The 21376-nt window shown below is 38.6% G+C and overlaps 2 protein-coding genes across 3 annotated transcripts; both read left to right on the top strand.

Annotated features, from left to right (window-relative positions):
* The first annotated feature begins 2918 nt into the window (after positions 1-2918).
* LOC118853977 (olfactory receptor 5M8-like) lies at positions 2919-7921 on the top strand. Of its 2 annotated transcripts, XM_036764247.1 has the most exons (2): positions 2919-2945; positions 7010-7921. In XM_036764247.1, exons 1-2 carry the CDS (start codon positions 2919-2921, stop codon positions 7919-7921), a joined length of 939 nt encoding a protein of 312 aa, XP_036620142.1. The 2 variants fall into 2 exon arrangements, with proteins under 2 accessions (XP_036620142.1, XP_036620143.1); XM_036764248.1 differs by lacking the exon at positions 2919-2945 and having other exon boundaries at positions 6986-7921.
* Positions 7922-18041: 10120 nt separating this feature from the next.
* LOC118853968 (olfactory receptor 1030-like) lies at positions 18042-18980 on the top strand. The gene has a single exon (XM_036764229.1). The coding sequence runs from the start codon at positions 18042-18044 to the stop codon at positions 18978-18980; it is 939 nt and encodes a 312-aa protein (XP_036620124.1).
* Positions 18981-21376: the final 2396 nt, after the last annotated feature.

Here is a 21376-nt window from a genome sequence, read left to right as displayed (position 1 = left end):
GAGAGAGAGAGAGAGAGAGAGACAGAGAGAAACAGAGAGGCAGAGAGAGACAGAGACAGAGACAGAGGGATAGAAATAGAAAGACAGAGAGTAGGAAGGAAAGGAAAAAGGAAATAAGGGCTGGAGGGAGAGAAGAAGGGAGGGAGATTTACCTGGAAGACTTTGGTCCCTACAATAGCAAGATTGTGCTTTTCCCTGAGTTATCCCCATGAATAAAGTTGATATCAGAATGATGCCTCTAGCCCTTGGGGACTCTGAAGATGTGCTCAGATATTTGCCTCTATGTTGAGGGCTGCTATTGATTTCCTGAGTCCATGAAGCCAGATCTCTTCTCTGAGGCCTCCTTAGTGTCAGCCCTTACATGTTGCTCTCTGCAACTTCTTTTTTTTTTTTTGAGCAAGGAAGGCAGGGCAATGGGGGTTAAGTGACTTGCCCAAGGTCACAGAGCTGATAAGTGTGTCAAGTGTCTGAGGCCATATTTGAACTCAGGTCCTTGTGACTCTAGGGCCAGTGCTCCCCTCACTGTGCCATCTAGCTGCCCCTGCAACTTCTAATATAGATTGGTCCATCTAGAGTCTATTGCTTCCACGTTTTTTTACTGGAATGAAAGCTCCAAGCAGTTTTTGGTGTTTGCTTTTATATCTCCAAGTACCAGTGCAGTCATTAGGAACTGTGCCTGAGGCAAGGACCAAGGTTGTTCCTGATGCAGGTGACAGGAAGGGATGACAGAATGCGGGGAGAGGAAGATCAGAATACTGTCACACAACCTGCTGCTGGAGAAATTCCCAGCAGGATCTTGGAACACAGAAGAAAGATGGAGGAGGAGGAGGAGTTTATCACAGCTCCTCACCTGGTAGCTCCCTACTGGTCTCTTTTTCTCCTACATTATGTAATTGGCTTTTGTAGCCATTCCTAGACAGTGACAGTACTCTTTTCCTTATGATATTTGACTTAACCAATCCAATTAAATGAAGTGGTTTTTTAGAGTTTTTTGTTCTTCTCATGTACTTGAAATGCTTTGCATTTTGTTAGGAATGGTTCTTGTTGCTCTCCTTTTTATAATTTTAACATATGGAATAAAACAAGCATTTCCATAACATAATATAATAAAAAAAGATAACTGCAAATTAAACTGCAAATCTACTATGCACAATTTGCTATTCCTCTCAACTATACAACAAAATTATCACATAAATTAATTTTTTCCTTTTTTTCCTTCCCTAACCCTCCCTAGAGATGGCTACAGAGACACATATACACATATATACACATATATGTATTTATGTTTATGTATGTATGAATGTATATATATATATATTTGTGTACAGACATGCACACATCTATAAATTGTTCTATACATACTTCTATTTATCAGTTCTTTCTCTGGATACAGATAGCATCTTGCTTTATATGCCCATGACAGTTAATTTGGGTATTTATTATAATAGTCAAAATTACTTGTTTATCGAAGTCATTCTTAAAACAATATTAATGTTATTGTATACAATGTTGTCTTGCTTCTGTTCATTTTGCTCTCCATTATTTTGTGCAAATCTAATTCTCAAATCAACAAGCTCATAGCTTTCTCATAGCACAATAGTATTTCATCACAATCACATACCACAATTCGTTCAGCCATTCTCCAACTGATGGGCATCCCTACAATGTCCAGTTCTTTGCCACCACAAATACAGCTGCTGTAAATATTTGGGGATACATAGCCTCTTTGCCTTTTCCCCCTAATCATCTTTGGAGCTTTGGTTCTTGTTTAAAAAATGAATTCCATGTGGATGAGTAAGGCTAAATGACAACCATCCTAGTCTGGAAAGGGCTTTTCACAGCAACCTAAGCTTCTAGGCAGACAGTATTACATCAGAGATAGTCAAAATATATTTCAAAGACCGTTGGTGGGTAGCCAAGACTCTTTCAGGAGGTCTACACGGCCAAAACTATTTTTCATAATTAGAGAAAACATTTTCATTTCTAATATGGTGAATATCGATAGAACCCATAAAATTAAAGCTCTCTCTGGGGACTGTAACATTTTTTAAGAGTGTAAAGAGATGCAATATGAGTAAACACAATGGCCAAGTACATAGTTTTCTGATCCCCACAATTTCCCAGATCTTTCCAAAACAGAAATTATGTGCCAAAGGTAAAGCAGGCTGCTTCCATGTCTAGGACGCTCAGTGACCCCAAGATCACTCAGCAACCCTTATCACCTCCCACAGTATTGGCTGCACTAATAAACACAAAGACACTACACAGGCTTACATCAAAACACTTCCTTCACCTGTTAACCCCAGCCACTCCTTCTTTCCAGTGCCAGGTCATTTTACAGATGAGGAAGCTAAGGCAAACAGAGTTAAGTAGATTGCCCAGGATCACACAGCTAGTGAGTGTCTGAGGCCAGAATTGAGCTCAAGATGATGAGCTTTCTTGAATGCTGATAGTAATAGCCAAAGGCTAGAATGCAAAGAAATACAGGCACTGGAGAACTTCAAAAGGCATCCTGCTTCACTGACAAACCAAATAAATTCAAGGTGATCTCTTGGGACAGCCATAGGAATTGGCAAAAATGTTTCAATGTAGAGAGCAGAACCAAGTCTGTAAAACATAATGTAAAAAGAATAACAGGTGTCTTTGGATGACCTCATTTCAGGTTCTAAATATGACATTTACTAGTTGAGTGACTTGAGCCAATGACTTCACCCCTTAGCCTCTGTCCATTTTACTGTAAGAAGAAAGGGTTGGATTCAATGATTTTCAAGGCCCTTTCCATCTCTTGACACTTCACATTTTGTGTACATTCTAATGTCCTTGCCTGGTCTGACATTCTTTTATATAGTCTAGAGTGTCTGCCAGATTTGAGCCTCTGGTAGTCACTGGTCTTAGGTCACCTCTTATTCTGGATGCCTATGAAATGTATGGATCATACAAGACTCATATAACCAGACCGAAAGACACTAAGTAAGGGCTTCACTACTGTTACTGAATTTTTTAAGTGTTTCTTGGGGACAACGATATCAGTTGCAAATATGTCTATTTTCTTTGAACACCTATGATAAAACACACACACACACACACACACACACACACGTTAATATGATCTAAATATTGTTATTTAGCTTTCATTTTCAAAGAGGCCCAACAACATAATACTGAGTGAAAAGCAAAATCTGTCAACATTTCTAAATCCCTTGTGTGAAGGGGAAAAAAAAAAGAAACATAATCCTCCTAACTAGTTTCTGTCCCCAGGGATATCCAAGATTATCTACTTGAATTATTCTTCTTGTGTGTATCTATGGTATTCTTCAGGGATAAAACTTCTCATTATCAGCTTTGGTATAAATCTTTCTAGAACAAATCCTTCCTGGAGCTTGTTGTCACTAGAAAACTACTTTTTCTTTCACAGGTAGGACTGAAAATTCTGAATAATGCAGTCAGAAATTTATACACACGGGTTGAAATTTGTCCCATTAAATTGTATTTCGTTTATATCCTTGTATTTTAATGGTAGAGTTTGGAAAAAGCAGGGAGGAAAAAAAAAGGATTTGTGAGTTTTGCACAGAAAATGATAACCCAGCTCTTAAAAGAGACAACAATATACTGAAAGACAGGATACTAGGTTCTAGCCTTGTCTTTGCCATTGACTCCTTACTCAATTCCCTCCTCCGTGAAATAAGGGAGTTTCGACACTAATGTCCTTCAGGCTATAGAATTTTAAGAATATTTCTGAGGCTTTTTCTACCTTAAATTCAATGAGATACTTTTCTATGAAATGAAATCAGGCTGATTATTTGTTTTTATATATATTTCTTTTTCTATAGTTATAAACATAATTCTTATTTATTTTCTTTCATATCACAATAATTATATTGCTTTACAATTTACGAACTATCATCTCTGTAACAATTAGAAGAGGGAGATATTGTACCTACTATTATCCTGATTTTATAGCTGTTCAAACTCAGTTCCATAGTGTTATAGTGAAGATCACTTAAACAGAAGGAAGAATTCGATGAGGATTTTGGGAAATAGATGCGACACAATTTGGGAAATAGACACGCATACATAAATGTGTAGTGATTGGAAGATTTAATTCTCCAGACATCTGTTGGCATTCTCTTTCTGACAACATCAGGGGAGCTGATAAATGTATACCTTTTCCTAAGTATAATTGAGGCTTCAGAAGATAGAAGTGTTAAGTGAAACTGAGAGAGGATTCTATCCAAGAATCAAGAACTGCTTGGTGAACAACAATGGCAAGAGCCATCAGGAATAAATGAGGACGTCATCAGAGATGTTAATGGTAGCGAAGGAGAAAGCCATGCATATGCACTGATATGCACTTTAGATTTCAGATACAAAATGGTTTAGAAAAAGATCAAGTGTCATTCCATGACCTAATATTTTGAAGGGGTACATCTGCTCCAAATGTCTAGAAGTTCTCAGGAGTGAGGTTCTGAAGATATAAGCAGAAAAGATTTCAATGTGGACGCAGAGGAAAGGTATCTAAAGAGAATAATATGAATGGATAGAGAATTCACTCTAAAAATAATATTCTAAAAAGACACACGTCCAGGAGAAAAAAAAAAAGGCAAACATCAATAAAAAGTAGTGACACAGTCCAGTAAGAATTGTGTGAAGAACACTAAACCCGAGGTGGCGGGGTGGGGAAGTTGAGGCTGCCAGTGAATATAGGAACAACAAAAAAGTTTTTTGTTGGTTTGTTATTTGCTCAATGTTGGGTCCAGGAGGAGGATCCTAGATGGAATAAGAAGGTTGAAGGCTAAACTACTGAATTCTTAATTTGCTTCTGTTTTCTCTTCCAGGTAAAATGACTTTTAAATGAGGAAGGATAGAACAAAAGTAGATCAGAGGGAGTGGAAACCTAAGATGACTATGGCAGCCTCTAGCTGATCTGAATGAATTAAATTAAATTAAATTAAATCCTAGTATGTTTAAGGAAGTTGTAAATGTGACTACAATGTCACTGTAAATGATCATTAAATGATTTTTTGGAAGCAGGGATCATACAGCTGAAAAAAGTATGTTCCCAATTGCATTTTTTTAAAAAAAAGATTATATTTTGCAGACTGTAGAAAAGTGAGCTTGTTTTTTATTCCTGACAAAATTTTGGAGTACATTATTGATGGTATAGTTTATAGGCAATTAGAAGTAGAAACAATGATTACTGAACCTAGAATAACTTCCTGAAGAACAGATCTTGCCAATTATTTATTTTTTTACCAAGGTGAATAACTGGCAGAATGATTAACTAACCAATAAGTATCTATTAGGTACCTACTATGTTCGAGTCGCAGTTCTAGGTGATGGGGATATAGATAGAAAGAAAATTTTTTAAAAATTCCTAATCACAAAGAGTTCACATTCAGATAGGGAGTGAGGCACTACAGTTACAGACAAAAATAAGTGTCCCAAAAGTTTTAGGGTAGTTTTAACATTGTCAAAGCTGTAAAGTACACTAAAGTTCCTGGGAGACCTTGCAACACAACATAGGTATGATATTAATACAAATGTACATACCAAGTAGTTCCAATATCTGGGAGCCCAGGGGGGAGTCGACTAACAGCTGGGGAAGTTAAAATAGCTTCATGAAGAATATGACTTCTGGGTTGATTCTTAAAAAATGCGAAGGACTCAGTGAGGGGAGGCAAAGAGGAAATACACTGCAAGCATTGGTGACTGCCAGAGCAAAAGCACTGGCCATAACAGGGGATGATGGCATTTTATGGGGGAGGAACAGAGAAAAGGCTGTCCTGAAGGCAGAAGATGCTTACATTTAAGCAAAGAATCTGATGAACTCTCTCATGCTATGCATGTGAATGAGATGAAGAGTGACCAACTAAATTATAACAGCCAATTGGTGTAGTGGAGTCAGGAAGACTCATGTTTGTGAGTTCAAATCTGGTCTCAGACACTTACTAGATGCATGACCCTGGGCAAGTCATCGAAGCTTGTTTGCTCCAGTTTCCTCATCTGCAAAATAAGCTGGAGGAAGAAATGGCAAATTACTCCAGTATCTTTGCCAAGAAAATATCAAGTGGAATGAGGAACAGTAGGACTTCAGTGAAACAACTGAACAATAATACCAGCAAAAAGTTGATTGAAGTAGCTGATTCACTGGACCCAATGAGCAATCATTAATTAGTCAAAATCAATTTCAGGTGGGTAGTTATAATGGCATTCTCAGGAATTTGTTTTTGGCTCTGTGCTATTCAACACTTTTCCCATTCCTTTGAATGAGGGAATAAAGGCTGCCTCAAAGATTTTCACATAGCACAAAGCTTGGGAAGAGAGATAAAAGGCTGAGAGACAGAGCTAAGATCCCCAAATTTCTTAATAGGCAAGAATAATGAGCTAAATGTACTCAGAGGATATTTCACAGAGAATAATTCAAAGTTCTGTATTTAAGCTAAAACAATCCAACTTCATATATACGGGATAAGAAAGAATCAGATTGGGAAGGGATGTCACGTGCTTTCTATGAGTAGTTCATAACGGGGTCCAGTAAACTGAGGAATCCACAAATAGATTTTAAGGGGTCTTTAATCAGGCACTGCAAAAATAATTAATTATAATGTGTTTCCTTTGAAGTTCTATGTAGCATAAGCTTGGAGAAGATAAATGACTTTCCTGTGTTCACACAGTAAGTTTCAGAAGTGGGATATGCACCCCAATCATCCTGACTCATGTCCAGTGCTATATGAATTGCCCCTAGCTGCTCCTCGCTGTTAGAGAGTGCCACCACAAGCTTCCTTGTTTAGTAAAGGAGATTTTTGAGTAGAAGTAATGGAAGTAAAAACACAGAAAGAGGGAAAATTAGGAGGAAGTAAATGGAAGGCATCTACTTTAAATAAAAAAAGTTGTTCTCTCTTATTTATATTATTTTCTATATTTAATGGCCCTCATATATTAGGAAATACAGAACCAAGGAGTGTGGAGCTCAACTGGAGAAGTGATGAGTGGGAATGTGACCATAAACCCTGAGTTTATTCTCCTGGGACTAACCCATCGCCTGGAGCTTCAGGTCCTATTCTTTGTCCTCTTTCTAACCATCTACATCATCACTGTGGTGGGCAACCTGGGGATGATGGTGTTAGTGCGAATCACTCCCAGGCTTCACACACCCATGTACTTTTTCCTGAGTCACTTATCTTTTGTGGATCTCTGTTTCTCTTCCAATGTGAGTCCTAAGATGCTGGAGACGTTCATATTGGAAAAGGCCACCATCTCCTACTCAGCCTGTTTGGTGCAGTGTTACCTTTTCATTGCTTTGGTCCATGTGGAAATCTACATTCTGGCTGTGATGGCCTTTGACCGCTACATGGCCATCTGCAATCCTCTGCTCTATGGCAGCAAGATGTCTCCCACTGTCTGCACCTCTCTCATCTCAGTGCCCTATGTCTATGGCTCCCTCACAGGCTTCATGGAGACTATGTGGACCTATAGCTTATCATTCTGTGGCCCCAATAAGATTACACATTTCTACTGTGCTGACCCTCCTCTCATCAAGTTAGCTTGTTCTAGTACTTACAAGAAAGAAACATCCATGTTTGTTGTTGCTGGGTTTAACCTCACCTTTTCCCTGCTCATCATTCTTATCTCCTATCTGTACATCTTCCCAGCTATCTTCAGGATTAGCTCTGCAGACAGTAGGCGCAAAGCCTTCTCCACCTGTGGGTCCCACCTGACAACTGTTACTATATTCTATGCAACTCTTCTCTTCATGTACCTGACACCACCCTCTGAGAAGTCTGTGGAGCGAGGGAAAATGGTGGCTGTGTTTTATACCACAGTGATCCCCATGTTGAACCCTATGATCTACAGCTTAAGGAACAAAGATGTAAAAGAAGCCTTACGGAAAGAACTCTTCAGAAAAGAACTTTCTAAATAAATCTTAGGGTAAATTTTTAAAAATAGTTTACCATTTTGTAAGCCACTATTGTGGGGGAAGCTTCAAAACTATATTTTGTTGTCTTTTTTACTTTCACTTTTTATGACAATGATTATATCTATTTGGCAGTTGCCAAAGTAGATCTTATTCTTTCTGGTTATGGTTTACAAATTAATTATGACAATAAAATAAAATATTAAATTGTAAAATTCAATCAGGTACTTGAAATTACAAATTATATTTATTAGTATGCATATTATTCAATTACCTTTATTTCTAGATTTTTTTCTCTTCTCATGCATGTGTATTATGTGTCTACCAACAAAAAGGAAGATCATGGAAGGCAGACACTTTGATTGTTGTCTTCATATGCCTAGTAATATGTACAGATTTTGGCATTTTGAAAGTATTTAATAAATGTTTAATGAAACATTGTTGAGGCAAACAATTTTGAAAGACTTAAGACCTCTGGTCCACACAATGAGCAATTGTGATTCAAAGAGATCTATGATAACACGTGTTGCTCATCTTGTGATGGACTCAGGGAATAGAAGGAGATAGGTTTTTTTTTCAACATAACTGAAGTGGGAACTTGTTTTGTTTTGCTATTCATATTTGTGACATGGATTTTTTTCATTTTAGTTTCCTATAGGGGTGGGGCACATGTTGGGAAAGAGTTGTTTTTTTTTTTAACTGAAAAATAAATTCTTATTGATTAATGATTGATTGCTTATTGAAGTATGTGATACGTTATTGCTCCCAGTACACTTTACACTCATGGCCTTGTGTGTTTTTCCAGGAATGTCAATTCCTTTTTCTAGACATCAGTTTTCCTCATCCATGAAATGACAGATTTGAAGAAGATTGTATTTTGGGTTCATTTCAGCTCTCCAGTCCTTGGCCTGATTAACCTTATTTTTAATTCCTGCTATATTTCTGAACTTCTTCCCTGCCAATGGTGGAATGTCAGGTCATATAAAGCCTCTGGTCAGACAAAGGATTTTTCCCCAGTGGGAGGAAGGAGGTAGAAGTGAGAGAAAATTCTAGAAAAACTGTTGCATCTACAGATGCAACACAGTAGGAACCAAAGAAAATTCACCAACTCTTGGGTACATCATTAATCAGTTTCTTCATGGTTGTTTGATTCAGAACTTCTTGGGTTCTCCTTACCTTAGAATGGTATATTTATAAAGGGTTCTGGCTTCCTTTTCCTCATTATTATTATTATTTTTCAAATTACCTTTGAACCATTCAGCTTTCTTGGATGCAATCACACAGCTCTGGGAGGGGCTGGTTTAGCGGAATCATTATATATGCTCCTTTATCTCTTGGTACTAAAATTAACCTGAGGGCCAAGGAATTGATTAAATGGATTACATATGTTTCCTTTATTCATATATGTACTAGCTGGGTATTTGTATTATATGAAAAAAGCGCAATGAAGGATCAACAAAGTGTGGAACTATTTTTGATTCCTTACTAGTTACAGATATTTCATTTACTTCTAGAAAAGGAAATTATGGTGAAGAGCCTGATATAGCAGGTAAGGAATAAGAAATAATGGTGACCATCCACAAATGTAATTCTTGAGTATAGGGAATAATAATACCTATTAAGTGAAATAGATAACCAGAGGCAGAAGGGATGACAATAGAGATTATCTAGTCCAAGGCTTTCATTTTTGAAGAGGACAGAAGCCCAGACAGATAAGGTGATTTGGCTTAGGTCAAACATTTAAAAAGCTAAGTCCTCTCTCCAAGGTCAATGATCTGGTCATTATAGCATATGGCTTCTCTAACAAGCATTTGTTGAGCACCTGCTAGGTTACTGGAGCATCTGTTGTGGTGGTCCAGTCATTTCAATCGTATCCCACATTTTAGTACCTCATTTGGGGTTATCTTGGCAAAGATACTGGACTGGTTTGCCATTTCCATCTCCAACTCATTTTATGGATGAGGAAACTGAGGCAAAGAAGGTAAAGTGACTTGCTGAGGATCACACAGCTAGTAAATATCTGAAGCTAGATTTAAACTCACAAAGATGAGTCTTTCTGAATCCATGTCTGGTACTCTATCCACTAAGCCAGGTAGTTGCCATGAAAGAAATATAGGATCTGTTGGCTGTCCTCAAATTGCTTCTTACCTCTCATAGGTGGGGCAATGCATGTATAATAAGAAATCATCCTAGAATTTTCCTCTGCCTTCTTTTCTCATCTTCTAAACAAATACTTATTATATACCCATGATGCACAAAACATTGAACTTGGGATTGGGAATACAAAAGAGGAAACAGTTTCTGGCTTGAAGGAGCTTATAATCTGTCCATGGAAATAAACATGTACATATGTAGGAACAACCAAACTAGATATACGGTAAATTGTACAATCTGTAATTGTATATGCATGAAGACAAACTTATTTGAGGAAGCACAGACATCAACAATGTGATGTGGCTGAAGGTAAAGATAAAGGGTCAAGGCTTGGGGAGAAAAGTCAGGTTTTCATGGAAAAATAATTGAACCTTGAAAAGAGATAAAGATTCTGAGTGATAGAAATGAAATGGAAGTGAACTCCAGGGGAGAGTGTCAGTAACCCTTGCTCAAATGCTCAGAGAAGAAAGCCATGATATAATGTTTGAGGAATTTCAAATAAATAGGCTAAGTTGCCTAATGTGAAAGGAAATAACATGAAATAAGGCTAGAAAAGTGGGCTTATAGAAACTAGAACGAAGAAGATCTGACCTGAGCCCCAATAAAGAACATTTACGGGTTGCAGAATCTTATTCTCAGGCAGTCTTACTCATGGTAACACGAAAAAGCAACATATAACAATGGAGCTGTCATTGGACTGGAATCAGGAGGACTAGCTATCACTTAATCTCATGAAATCAGAGTCCCTCCTCTTATAAAATGAAAGAATTGGGCTATGTGATCCTTAAAGTCCCTTCCAGCTCAAAAATTCTGTTCTATATCTTAAAGTCACTCAGTTCTGAAATTCTGGCCCACGTTTTAAGGTCCTGCTGAGATCTACCATTCTACAAGATCCATGTATAGCTCTATCATTGACTTGGGGGTTTTATTCTACTCCTAAACTATTAAACTGTTAACAGTTTATCAATGTACTGTGCAAATGTCTGATTTCCCTGTGTACCCATGACAAAACCATGATGCAACACAAGTTAAGCTAAGTACAAAAGAAAACAGGCTCATATTTGCGAATCCCAGTGCAATCTTACTAATTGGCATAGTCCTCTGGGCACATCCAAGATTCTCCACTTGAACTGCTCCTTTTTAATAGGTTTGAGTATTAGATTAGGTATAAATGTTTCTTCAGCACAGAATCCTTTGACCTTGGTGTCACCACAAGAATGTCATTTCTTCCACAGGTAGGATGAAAAAATATCTGTGTAATGCATTCATATGCTAAGGTGTGGTATTTTAATGTGCATGGCATTAGGAGCTGAAGGGATTTGCTCAGAAGACAAGCTAACTGATGAGCAGGAGAGGGCCTGGACAGCAGGTCAGGAGATAGCTCTTAGTCATGCCATGAGACTGACTGAGAAGGATGAGTATTTTCTACTCTCTCCATTTTGACCTGCTTGTTTGTAAAATGAGGGGACTGGACTGTAGGCCATCTAAGATCTTTTCTAACTCTCAAATTTTGTGCTGCTATTATCTTTAAAGCTATATCAAACCTCCAATATTCAATGAAATGTCTCTAGGAATGGAAAATCGGCTGAGAATAGGTTTTTCTTTATTTTATTATAAAGTTTCTAGAAGATTATCTATTTACTTATTTCACAGAACCATTAAAAAAGATTTTGAAAAAGAAGGAACCATAGAGATTATACATTCCACTTATTTTGCAGACAATTTTTTTTCTTTAACTGGGAGTTTTATTTTATTAATTTAATTTATTTAATATATTTAGTTTTCAGCATTGATTTTCAAAAGAATTTGAACTACAAATTTTCTCCCCATTTCTATCCCCCCCCAACTCCAAGATGGTGTATATTCTGGTTGCCCTGTTCCCCAGTCAGCGCTCCCTTCTGTCACCCCACTCCCCTCCCATCTCCTTTTCCCTTCCTTTCTTGTAGGGTAAGATAAATTTCTACACGCCATTGCCTGTGTATCTTATTTTCTAGTTGCATGCAAAAACTTTTTTTTTGTTTTTGAACACCTGTTTTTAAAACTTTGAGTTCCAAATTCTCTCCCCTCTTCCCTTCCCACCCACCCTCCCTAAGAAGTCAAGCAATTCAACGTAGGCCACATGTGTATCATTATGTATAACCCTTCCACAATACTCATGTTGTAAAAGACTAACTATATTTTGCTCCTTCCTAACCCATCCCCCTTTATCCAATTTTCTCCCTTGACCCTGTCCCTTTTCGAAAGTGTTTGGTTTTGATTACCTCCTCCCCCATCTGCCCTCCCTTCTATCATCCCCCCTTTTTATCTTCTTCCTCCTTCTTTCCTGTGGGGTAAGATACCCAATTTAGTGTGTATGGTATTCCCTTCTGAGGTCAAATCTGATGAGAGCAAGATTCACTCATTCCCCCCCACCTGCCTTCTCTTCTCTTCCTATAGAACTGCTTTTTCTTGCCACTTTTATGCGAGATAATTTACCCCATTCTATCTCTCCCTTTCTCCCTCTCTCAATATATTCCTCTCTCATCCCTTAATTTGATTTTATTTCTTTTAGATATCATTCCTTCATCTTCAACTCACCCTGTGCCCTCTCTCTCTACACATATATATATATGTACATATACACATACATATATACATACATACACACACATATATATACATACACACACATATATATTTATTTATATATATATATTTATATACATATATATCTCTCTATATAAATATATATTTTTATACATATATATCTATATATATCTATATACATGCATATTTCCTTCAGCTACCCTAATACTGAGGTCTCATGAATCATACACATCATCTTTCCATGTAGGAATGTAAACAAGAAGTTCACCTTTAGTAAGTCCCTTGCGATTTCTTTTTCCTGTTCTTTTTCTTGATTACCTTTTCATGCTTCTCCTGATTCTTGTGTTTGAAAGTCAAATTTTCTATTTAGCTCTGGTCTTTTCACTGAGAAAGCTTGCAGTCCATATTTTGCCTTGGAGCATGATATTCACTTTTGCTGGGTAGGTGATTCTTGGTTTTAATCCTAGCTCCATTGACCTCCGGAATATCGTATGCCAAGCCATTCCATCTCTTAATGTAGAAGCTACTACATCTTGGGTTATTCTGATTGTGTTTCCACAATACTCAAATTGTTTCTTTCTGGCTGCTGGCAATATTTTCTCCTTGATCTGGGAGGTCTGGAATTTGGCGACAATATTCCTAGGAGATTTCTTTTTGGGATCTAATTGAGGAGGCGATCGGTGGATTCTTTCAATTTCTATTTTGCCATGTGGCTCTAAAATATCAGGGCAGTTCTCCTTGATAATTTCTTGACAGATGATATCTAGGCTCTTTTTTTGATCATGGCTTTCAGGTAGTCCATTAATTTTTAAATGATCTTTCCTGGATCTATTCTCCTCTCAGTGGTTTTTCCAATGACATATTTCACATTGCCTTCCACTTTTTCATTCCTTTGGTTCTGTTTTAAAATATCTTGATTTCTCATAAAGTCGCTAACTTCCACTTGCTCCAATCTCATTCTTAAGGTAGTATTTTCTTCAGTGGTCTTTTGGACCTCCTTTTCCATTTGGCTAATTCTGCCTTTCAAGGCATTCTTCTCTTCACTGGCTTTTTGGAGCTCTTTTGCCATTTGAGTTAGTCTATTTTTTAAGGTTTTGTTTTCTTCAGTATATTTTTCAGTATTTTCTTGGGTCTCCTTTAGCAAGTCATTGACTTGTTTTTCATGGTTTTCTCGCATCCTTCTCATTTCTCTTCCCAATTTTTCCTCTACTTCTCTAACTTGCTTTTCCAAATCCTTTTTGAGCTCTTCCATGGCCTGAGACCAGTTCATGTTTTTCTTGGAGGCTTTTGTTGTAGGCTCTTTGACTTGGTTGACTTCTTCTGGCTATATGTTTTCGTCTTCTTTGTCACCAAAGAAAGCTTCCAAAGTCTGAGACTGAATCTGAGTGCATTTTCGCTGCCTGGCCATGTTCCCAGCCAACTTACTTGACCCTTGAGTTTTTCAGCGGGGTATGACTGCTTGTAGAGTAAAGAGTACTATGTTCCAAGCTCGAGGGGATGCACTGTTGATTTCAGAGCTATTACAGCCAGCTCCGCCACACCAGCACTCCTCCTTCCCTAAGAACCCCCAACCCGGACTGGACTTAGATCTTCAGCAGGCTCTGCACTCCCGCTCTGATCTGCCACTTAATTCCTCTCACCAGGTGGGCCTGGGGCCAGAAGCAACTGCAGCTGTAGTTCTGTAGCTGCCCCACCTCCACTGCCCCCCGGGATGGTGGCTGAACCACGAACTCTATCCGCCTGTCCTCAGCAGCTTTTCCCACTAACCTTTCTGTTGTCTTTGGTGTTTGTGGGTTGAGAAGTCTGGTAACTGCTGCAGCTCACTGATTCAGGGCGCTAAGGCCCACTTCGCCTGGCTCCTGGTCTGGTTGGTCCGCGCAGCCCACGCTGGTCTCTGCTCCACTCTGCTCCCAGCTCCATGCGGGATAGACCTCACCTAGAGACCACCCAGGCTGTCCTGGGCTAGAGCCCTGCTTCCCTCTGTTATTTTGTGGGTTCTGCAGTTCTTCTCTGTTGTCTTTGGTGTTTGTGGGTTGAGAAGTCTGGCAACTGCCACAGGTCGCTGATTCAGGGTGCTAGGGCCTGCTCCACTGGGCACCTGGTCTGGTTGATCTGCGCAGCCCAGCCTGCTCCGCTCCCAGCTTCGTGCACAAAAGACCTCACCCAGCAACCATCTAGGCTGTCCTGGGTTGGAGCCCTACTTCCCTCTGCTATTTTATGGGTTCTGCAGTTCTAGAATTGGTTCAGAGCCATTTTTTATAGGTGTTTGGAAGGACTTGGTGGGGAGCTCACGCTAGTCACTGCTTTCCATCCGCCATCTTGGCTCTGCCCCCTTTGCCGACAATTTTGCATTTGAAATTTACAAAGTATATTTCTCACCCTAACATTTTGAGACAGGCTGTGTAGGTTTTATCATTCCCATTTTACAAACAATGAAACAGGCTTAGGGAGGGCAAGTAGTCAGCCTAAACAGATAGAGCAGATCTCCAATACATGCAGTCATTACTCTCCACTGGCTATCCTCTAACACTCTCTTCTCAAGTAGCTCATGTCCCAGGCTCCTGTTTATTGTCTAATGGGAGCCTTACCAAGGCCATGATACTCTTATAAACTGTTTTTACTTAGAGTATCGACAGAGCTGAAGCTGAGGGACATTAATTGTCACCTAGTTTAACCCCCTCATTTTGTTGATAAATAAGCTGCGGCCCAGAGAGGTTAAATAACTTGTCCAAGAAGTCATAGGTAGGAAGTGACAAAGCCAGGATTCAAACTCAGTTCGTGTGACTCCCAGTTTGAGACTCTCTCCTATGACACATCTTATTAATGACTTTCAAATGGAAAAAAAAAATTCTAAAATCTACTATATCATTCACTGATTCATTCATAGGTACAAGAGCTTTGCCTTCTGAACTAGCTTTCTCTTGTCAATGCACTTAAGAATTCTTCAAGATTAATCTCTTCATATTCCTTCTTAATGGTAGTATTAATTCAGCGTACGAGCTTGGGAAAGTTGCTTCATTTCTCTGGATTGAGAAAAAGAGAGAGAGAGAGAGAGGGAGAGAGAGAGTGATAGTGAGAGTCTCCTTGGCTTATTTAAGCTGAGTTTAAGCTCCTTCTTTATCTCATTTTATTTATCCTGGCCACAGCTCCTGTTTCCTTAGTATCTTCATCTCTTTAAAAGCATGAGTATGGTAAATTCCTTACTTTTTCCCTTTTTCCCCTGTGCCCACTCCAAACTTTTCCTTTGTCCATCTCTCTAAGAAGACAATCTCTTCTACCTTCAGAATTTTTCAGAGTCTACCATGACCATTTCACAAAAAAATAACACCTCCCCAAATCACATTCAATGGAACTCTTTATTAGAGTATAAACCCTCAGGACAATTAGCTCCCTTGACATTCTCTATTGGTAGTATTTCTGAAATTGAAACCAATATGTCTATAGAATGGTGATATTTCAGGGCACAAATCTCTTCCTGGAGCATATTAGGATATACTTTATAAGGGTTGTAACTATTCAGTCTATGGGTAAGAGGAGTCTTATGATTGAGGCAACATTTATATCCTCAAGGCTGAGGAATTTTACCAGGAAATCATGTTTAAAAATACTACTCACTTTCTCCTATCTTCACTTGGAAACTCATTAATACACTAATACTCATTAAAAAAAAAGTTGCTAGAACCATTAGACTGGGGTTTTTTGGTTTGTTTTTGTTATTCTATGATTAATTTGTTAAGACAAGTATCTATCATTCTCAGTTTAGTATGAATTAGTGCAATAGGTTACTCTTATTTTAAGTTAATGAAATTATATGCTGAGGGGGAAAGCAAGCTGGTAGAATAAACAGAAGGTTAGAAAAGTTGCATGGTGTAACAAATAGGGTACCAGCATTGTTGCTAAGAAAATTTTGGTTTACATCTTACTTCTGACACATACTAATTAGGTGATTATTTGCAAGTCACTTAACCTCTTTGTATAACAAGGGACTCTCCAAAACTTCTGCCATTTGCATTGGAACAAAAAGTTTCCATGCTGCAAGATACCTATGTAGGATGAAGTCCCAGGCTTCATAAAAAGCAAACATGAATAGAACAGAACTACAGAATGAACAGAATAGAAGTAAGGAGATAAGAGGACGAGAGGAATGAGAGAACCATAAGAGGGCAAAGGGGAGGGACATAGAAATGGCAAACACAAAGAGAGGTAGGTGATAAAGCCAAACTTCACTTCTTTTATAATTTTGTCATGGCATGACAAAAGACCTGATAATTTAGTAGTATATATGATGCATTTAATAATGTTTTGTGGACTTGAAATGGAGTTGATTTTCAGTACATTCTTTAGGGAAGCAGGGACCAAGAAGAGTCTTCTGCATTGCTTATATAGCAGTAAAGTACAGAGTGAGGCAGGCAATAATCCTGCTATACTATGTTCTTATCATCCAATAGTTGAAGTACTTCATTTTAGAAAGGGAATTTGACCAGTTTGAGTAGATTTGGGGTATGTTGGCCAGCATGGAAAGAGGATCAAAGATCATTTCACAAAAGAATCAAGGATTAGCTGGAGTAGTTGGGAAGCAATGATTCAGTGGAAGTGACAGACGTCTTCAAGGTTTTTTTTTAAATGTAATGCGAAAGATCATATTTATTCTTCTTGGTCCTGGAATATACAGGATAGGACCAACACTGGTAGAAATTAGAGTGGCAAATTTTGGTTCAAATCAAGGAAAAATAAACAAACGTCCTAATAACCATAGCTATGTCAACGTGGAATGGTTTGGCTTTGGATTTAGGTAGTGGGTTTGTCATCTCTGCCAGTGTTCAGCCAGGGGCTGAAGGACCACTGCCTGAGGATGCTATAGGTAGAATTCATCATAAGGGCAAGGGTTGGACTAGATAGCTTCTGAGGTCTTATGTACATGAGTTTATGCAACAGACAGAATGGACATTCAGATGGAAGGAAAACCTATGTGCTCACCTCACATTCAGGCAACAAATGGGGACAAATTACTTGGATATTTCAATTTCAGAGGGCAGGTTATCTCTCCCTGATTCCAAAGCAGCAGACTGATACTAAAGGAACAATGAAGTGATTTATGTGACACACGGGAACAACTCCTTCCTTCACCTTCCAAAAGAAAAAGAAAGCAGATTTGATGAGATACAAATAATTCTTGTTGTTATGGCTGTGGAATTTAAATTGAGTTGTGTTTAGCCCCATCTACCTTTTCTTATTTTCAATATGAATGTTGCTGAGATCATATAAATGAAGCCCTTTAACTCTTTGTAGGGAAATCATGATAACAAGGGCAAAGGAGCACTCATTATTTGTTTCTACCTTTCTTGTTAAATAATAGAACCAATGACTCTTAAGTGGAAACCAGGAAATGTCCAACAGAAACTACACTCAAGTGACTGAATTCATTCTTCTGGGATTAACCAGCCATCCAGAGCTGAGCACTATTTTCTTTGTGCTGTTTCTCATGATCTACATGGTCACTGTGGTAGGGAATATTGGCATGATTGTTTTAATCAAGATTGATTCTCGACTTCACACCCCCATGTACTTTTTTCTCTGTAGCTTATCATTTCTGGATCTATGCTTCTCTACAAATGTCACCCCAAAGATGCTTGAAAACTTCTTATCAGAGAAGAAAACCATTTCCTATACTGGTTGTTTGGTCCAGTGTTACATTGTCATTGCTGTGGTGCTCACTGAACATGGTATGTTGGCTGTCATGGCTTATGATCGCTACATGGCCATCTGCAACCCACTGCAATACAGCAGTAAAATGTCAAAGAGCGTCTGTACCCGGCTGGTTATTACTCCCTATGTCTATGGATTCCTTCTCAGTGTCATGGAAACCTTGAGGACCTACAATTTATCCTGCTGTGGTGCTAATGAAATTAACCACTTCTACTGTGCTGACCCCCCTCTCATCAAACTAGCATGTTCTGATACATACAGTAAAGAGCTATCCATGTATATAGTGGCTGGCTATAGCAATGTCCAGTCCCTTCTGATCATTGTTACATCATACATGTTCATCCTTGTGGCCATCCTCCAGAGCCGTTCGGCTGAGAGCAGGCGCAAGGCTTTTTCCACATGTGGGTCCCACCTCACAGTGGTTACCATATTCTATGGGACCCTGTTCTATATGCATTTAAGGCATCCCACTGAGGAGTCTGTAGAGCAGGGGAAAATGGTAGCTGTGTTTTACACAACAGTGATCCCCATGTTGAACCCCATGATGTATGGCCTCAGGAACAAAGATGTGAAGGAGGCCCTGAACAAAGTAACTAGAAGAAAAGTTTTGACTAAATAAAAGTGCTAATCTGTTACCTTTTCACTTTTATGAACTAGTAGATAAATTTACATAAGTTTCTTTATCAAATATGTGTACACACACACACAAACACAAACACACTTTCTAACTTTTCCTACTTACACTAAATGTAAGGAAAACAGACTGTTTCTGAGATTAAAAATCATAGGTTTGCTCATTTCTAAATGAAATAAAATTTTAAAAGGGAAGAGTCATGAGAGTTGTCATGCAAGTGAAGATAAAACCATGGGATTGCTTGTGTCCTTGTCTATAAATATGGGAGGACAGTACTGAATGCAATGTAAATTTATGACATGAGGGAACAGGGGGCTGGGGCCAATAAATGAATAAAGTCAGATGAAATATCTAACAGAGATCATTGGACTCACAGGATATTTTCAGAGGTCTCTCAATTTGCCACCTACCTATATCTTTTTCTATATCATTACCCTGTCTCTTCAATTCTGTTAATAATCATAATAATAATTATCATAATAGATGGCATTAGGACTTTGCAGTTTGTAAAGCACTTTATATACATTATCTCATTTGAAAAAGCCAACTCTTCCTTTCTACTCCCATTGTAACCAACATAATTCAGGCTGTTATGACCTGTCCATAGGACTACTACAATGGCTCCTGAGAAGTATCTCAGCTTCCAGTATCTCCATCGATTTCTAATAAAGTACATTCTTTATCTCTTCTTGATAGCTAGCTCTTACATGATTCTCTTATTAGTACAGTAGAAACAGCACCAGATTAAGGGTCATAGGATGATGAGAGATATTATAAAACTAGAAATGATAAAATTTGGTAACTGATTAACATTTCCCTTTCCCTAGGGGTGAAAATGGCATGATATTATTCAGGTTTCTAATTTAATTAGAGGCTTAGTGAAATTTTACTGTGACATTAAAAAAGGGGAGGGGTTGCTAACCCAAAAATATATTTAGCCTATGTACAGCAATTTAAAAAAAAATCAGAGAAAAATATGTTGAGTGCCCTCCCATACTTTGGAAACACCATTTAAAAAGACACAATTGCTGTACTAATGACAAATAATTCTTACCTTTCTCATTCTAGACTAGGACTTCAGTTTCTTCCTCTTTCTAGAATGGCAGGTTGGGACTACTTAAGAGAAAAACGAATTTCAAAAATCCTCAAACACCTTTGAAGGCCCCTTTATGTGATGCAATTCATTAATTAAATAAAAATCTTTTGCCATTATTATGCACCTAAGTTGCCATTTTGATCTTCTAGACCTCCCCTAAATTATCACATGGAAGGTAAGGAGACAGAAATTGTCTGGTGCCCCAACCAAAGCTGGAAACCCCTCCCTAAACTACTGTTGAGAAGCTAGAAGATGAATTCTCACCTGCTGCCACTGAGGGGCTCCCTTTCCTAAGCAGCTCTCACTGCTCTATTGCCCAGTTCCCAACAGGTACAGAAAGTCTACAGTCGAGTGACCCCTCTATCCTACCTGTATTTGAGATAATACAGTCTTGATGAGGATGGGATCTGAACCCCCAAAAGGAAAAAACATGTCTTTGGGATCTGGATGCCAACAAGGAAAATTCTTCCTTGATCTTCCTACATGGCCCAGGTCCCTGGCATTCACATGGGGTACCTAGCCTTCCCAGTCCTCTGTTACCTTCCCAATCACTCCAGCCTACTAGCCACTCCTATCCAGATCTTCTAGACCCCTTTTCACAATCACCCCAGCCTACTGGCCACTCATATCCAGATCTTCCCACAAAATCAATTTTTTTTCCTATACAAATAGACAGTCTCATCTACCCAGGGCAGATTCTTAAAATCTTGCCCACCCAATTAGTGTTCTAATAAACCTTGTCATTGACTAAAAGAAGGCTTTGGTTGATTTCATTCAAGGCAAGACTTGTGTCATTATTTTGGGGGGCCAGCGCCCCCTAGACCTCAACAGTCTCATTCCACTCTAATCCTTGGAATCATTATACTCTGGGTACAGGACTCTGTGCTATGGCAAGGCTCCCCAAAGTCCTCAGGGTATTGCCATTTGCATTGCTACTTTCCTTATGAGAACCTATTTCCTGGACTCTCAAGCCACCCTGAATTGAACCCAATGTTCCTTTACATAATGTCTCCTCCAGTCAAAATGGGAGTGCCATGAAAATAACAACAGTCTCGTTTTTTTTTTGTTTGTATTTCCACTTATATGCTGTTCAGTCGTTTTCAGTCATGATGGACTCTGTGATCCCATTTGGGGTTGTCTTGGCAAAGAGACTGAAGTGGTTTGCCATCTCCTTCTACAGAGGAAAAGAACAGAGGCAAACAGGGTTAAGTGAATTACCCAGGGTTGTACAGCTAATAAGTATCTGAGGCCAGATTTGAATTCAAGAAAATGAGTCTTTATAATT

The sequence above is a fragment of the Trichosurus vulpecula genome, chromosome 6 (assembly GCF_011100635.1).
Source record: "Trichosurus vulpecula isolate mTriVul1 chromosome 6, mTriVul1.pri, whole genome shotgun sequence".
Classification (NCBI taxonomy): domain Eukaryota; kingdom Metazoa; phylum Chordata; class Mammalia; order Diprotodontia; family Phalangeridae; genus Trichosurus; species Trichosurus vulpecula.
The sequence above is the reverse complement of the archived record's forward strand: the minus strand, read 5'-3'. Positions and strand labels throughout refer to the sequence as shown.

Excerpts from the sequence above, each read along its gene's own strand:
- LOC118853977 (XM_036764247.1), top strand. The coding sequence starts at position 2,919 with ATGAAATGTATGGATCATACAAGACTC. Across the intron at positions 2,946-7,009 it reads GTATGGATCATACAAGACTC|CCTGAGTTTATTCTCCTGGG; the intron begins ATATAACCAGAC and ends GTGACCATAAAC.
- LOC118853968 (XM_036764229.1), top strand. The coding sequence starts at position 18,042 with ATGTCCAACAGAAACTACACTCAAGTGACTGAATTCATTCTTCTGGGA.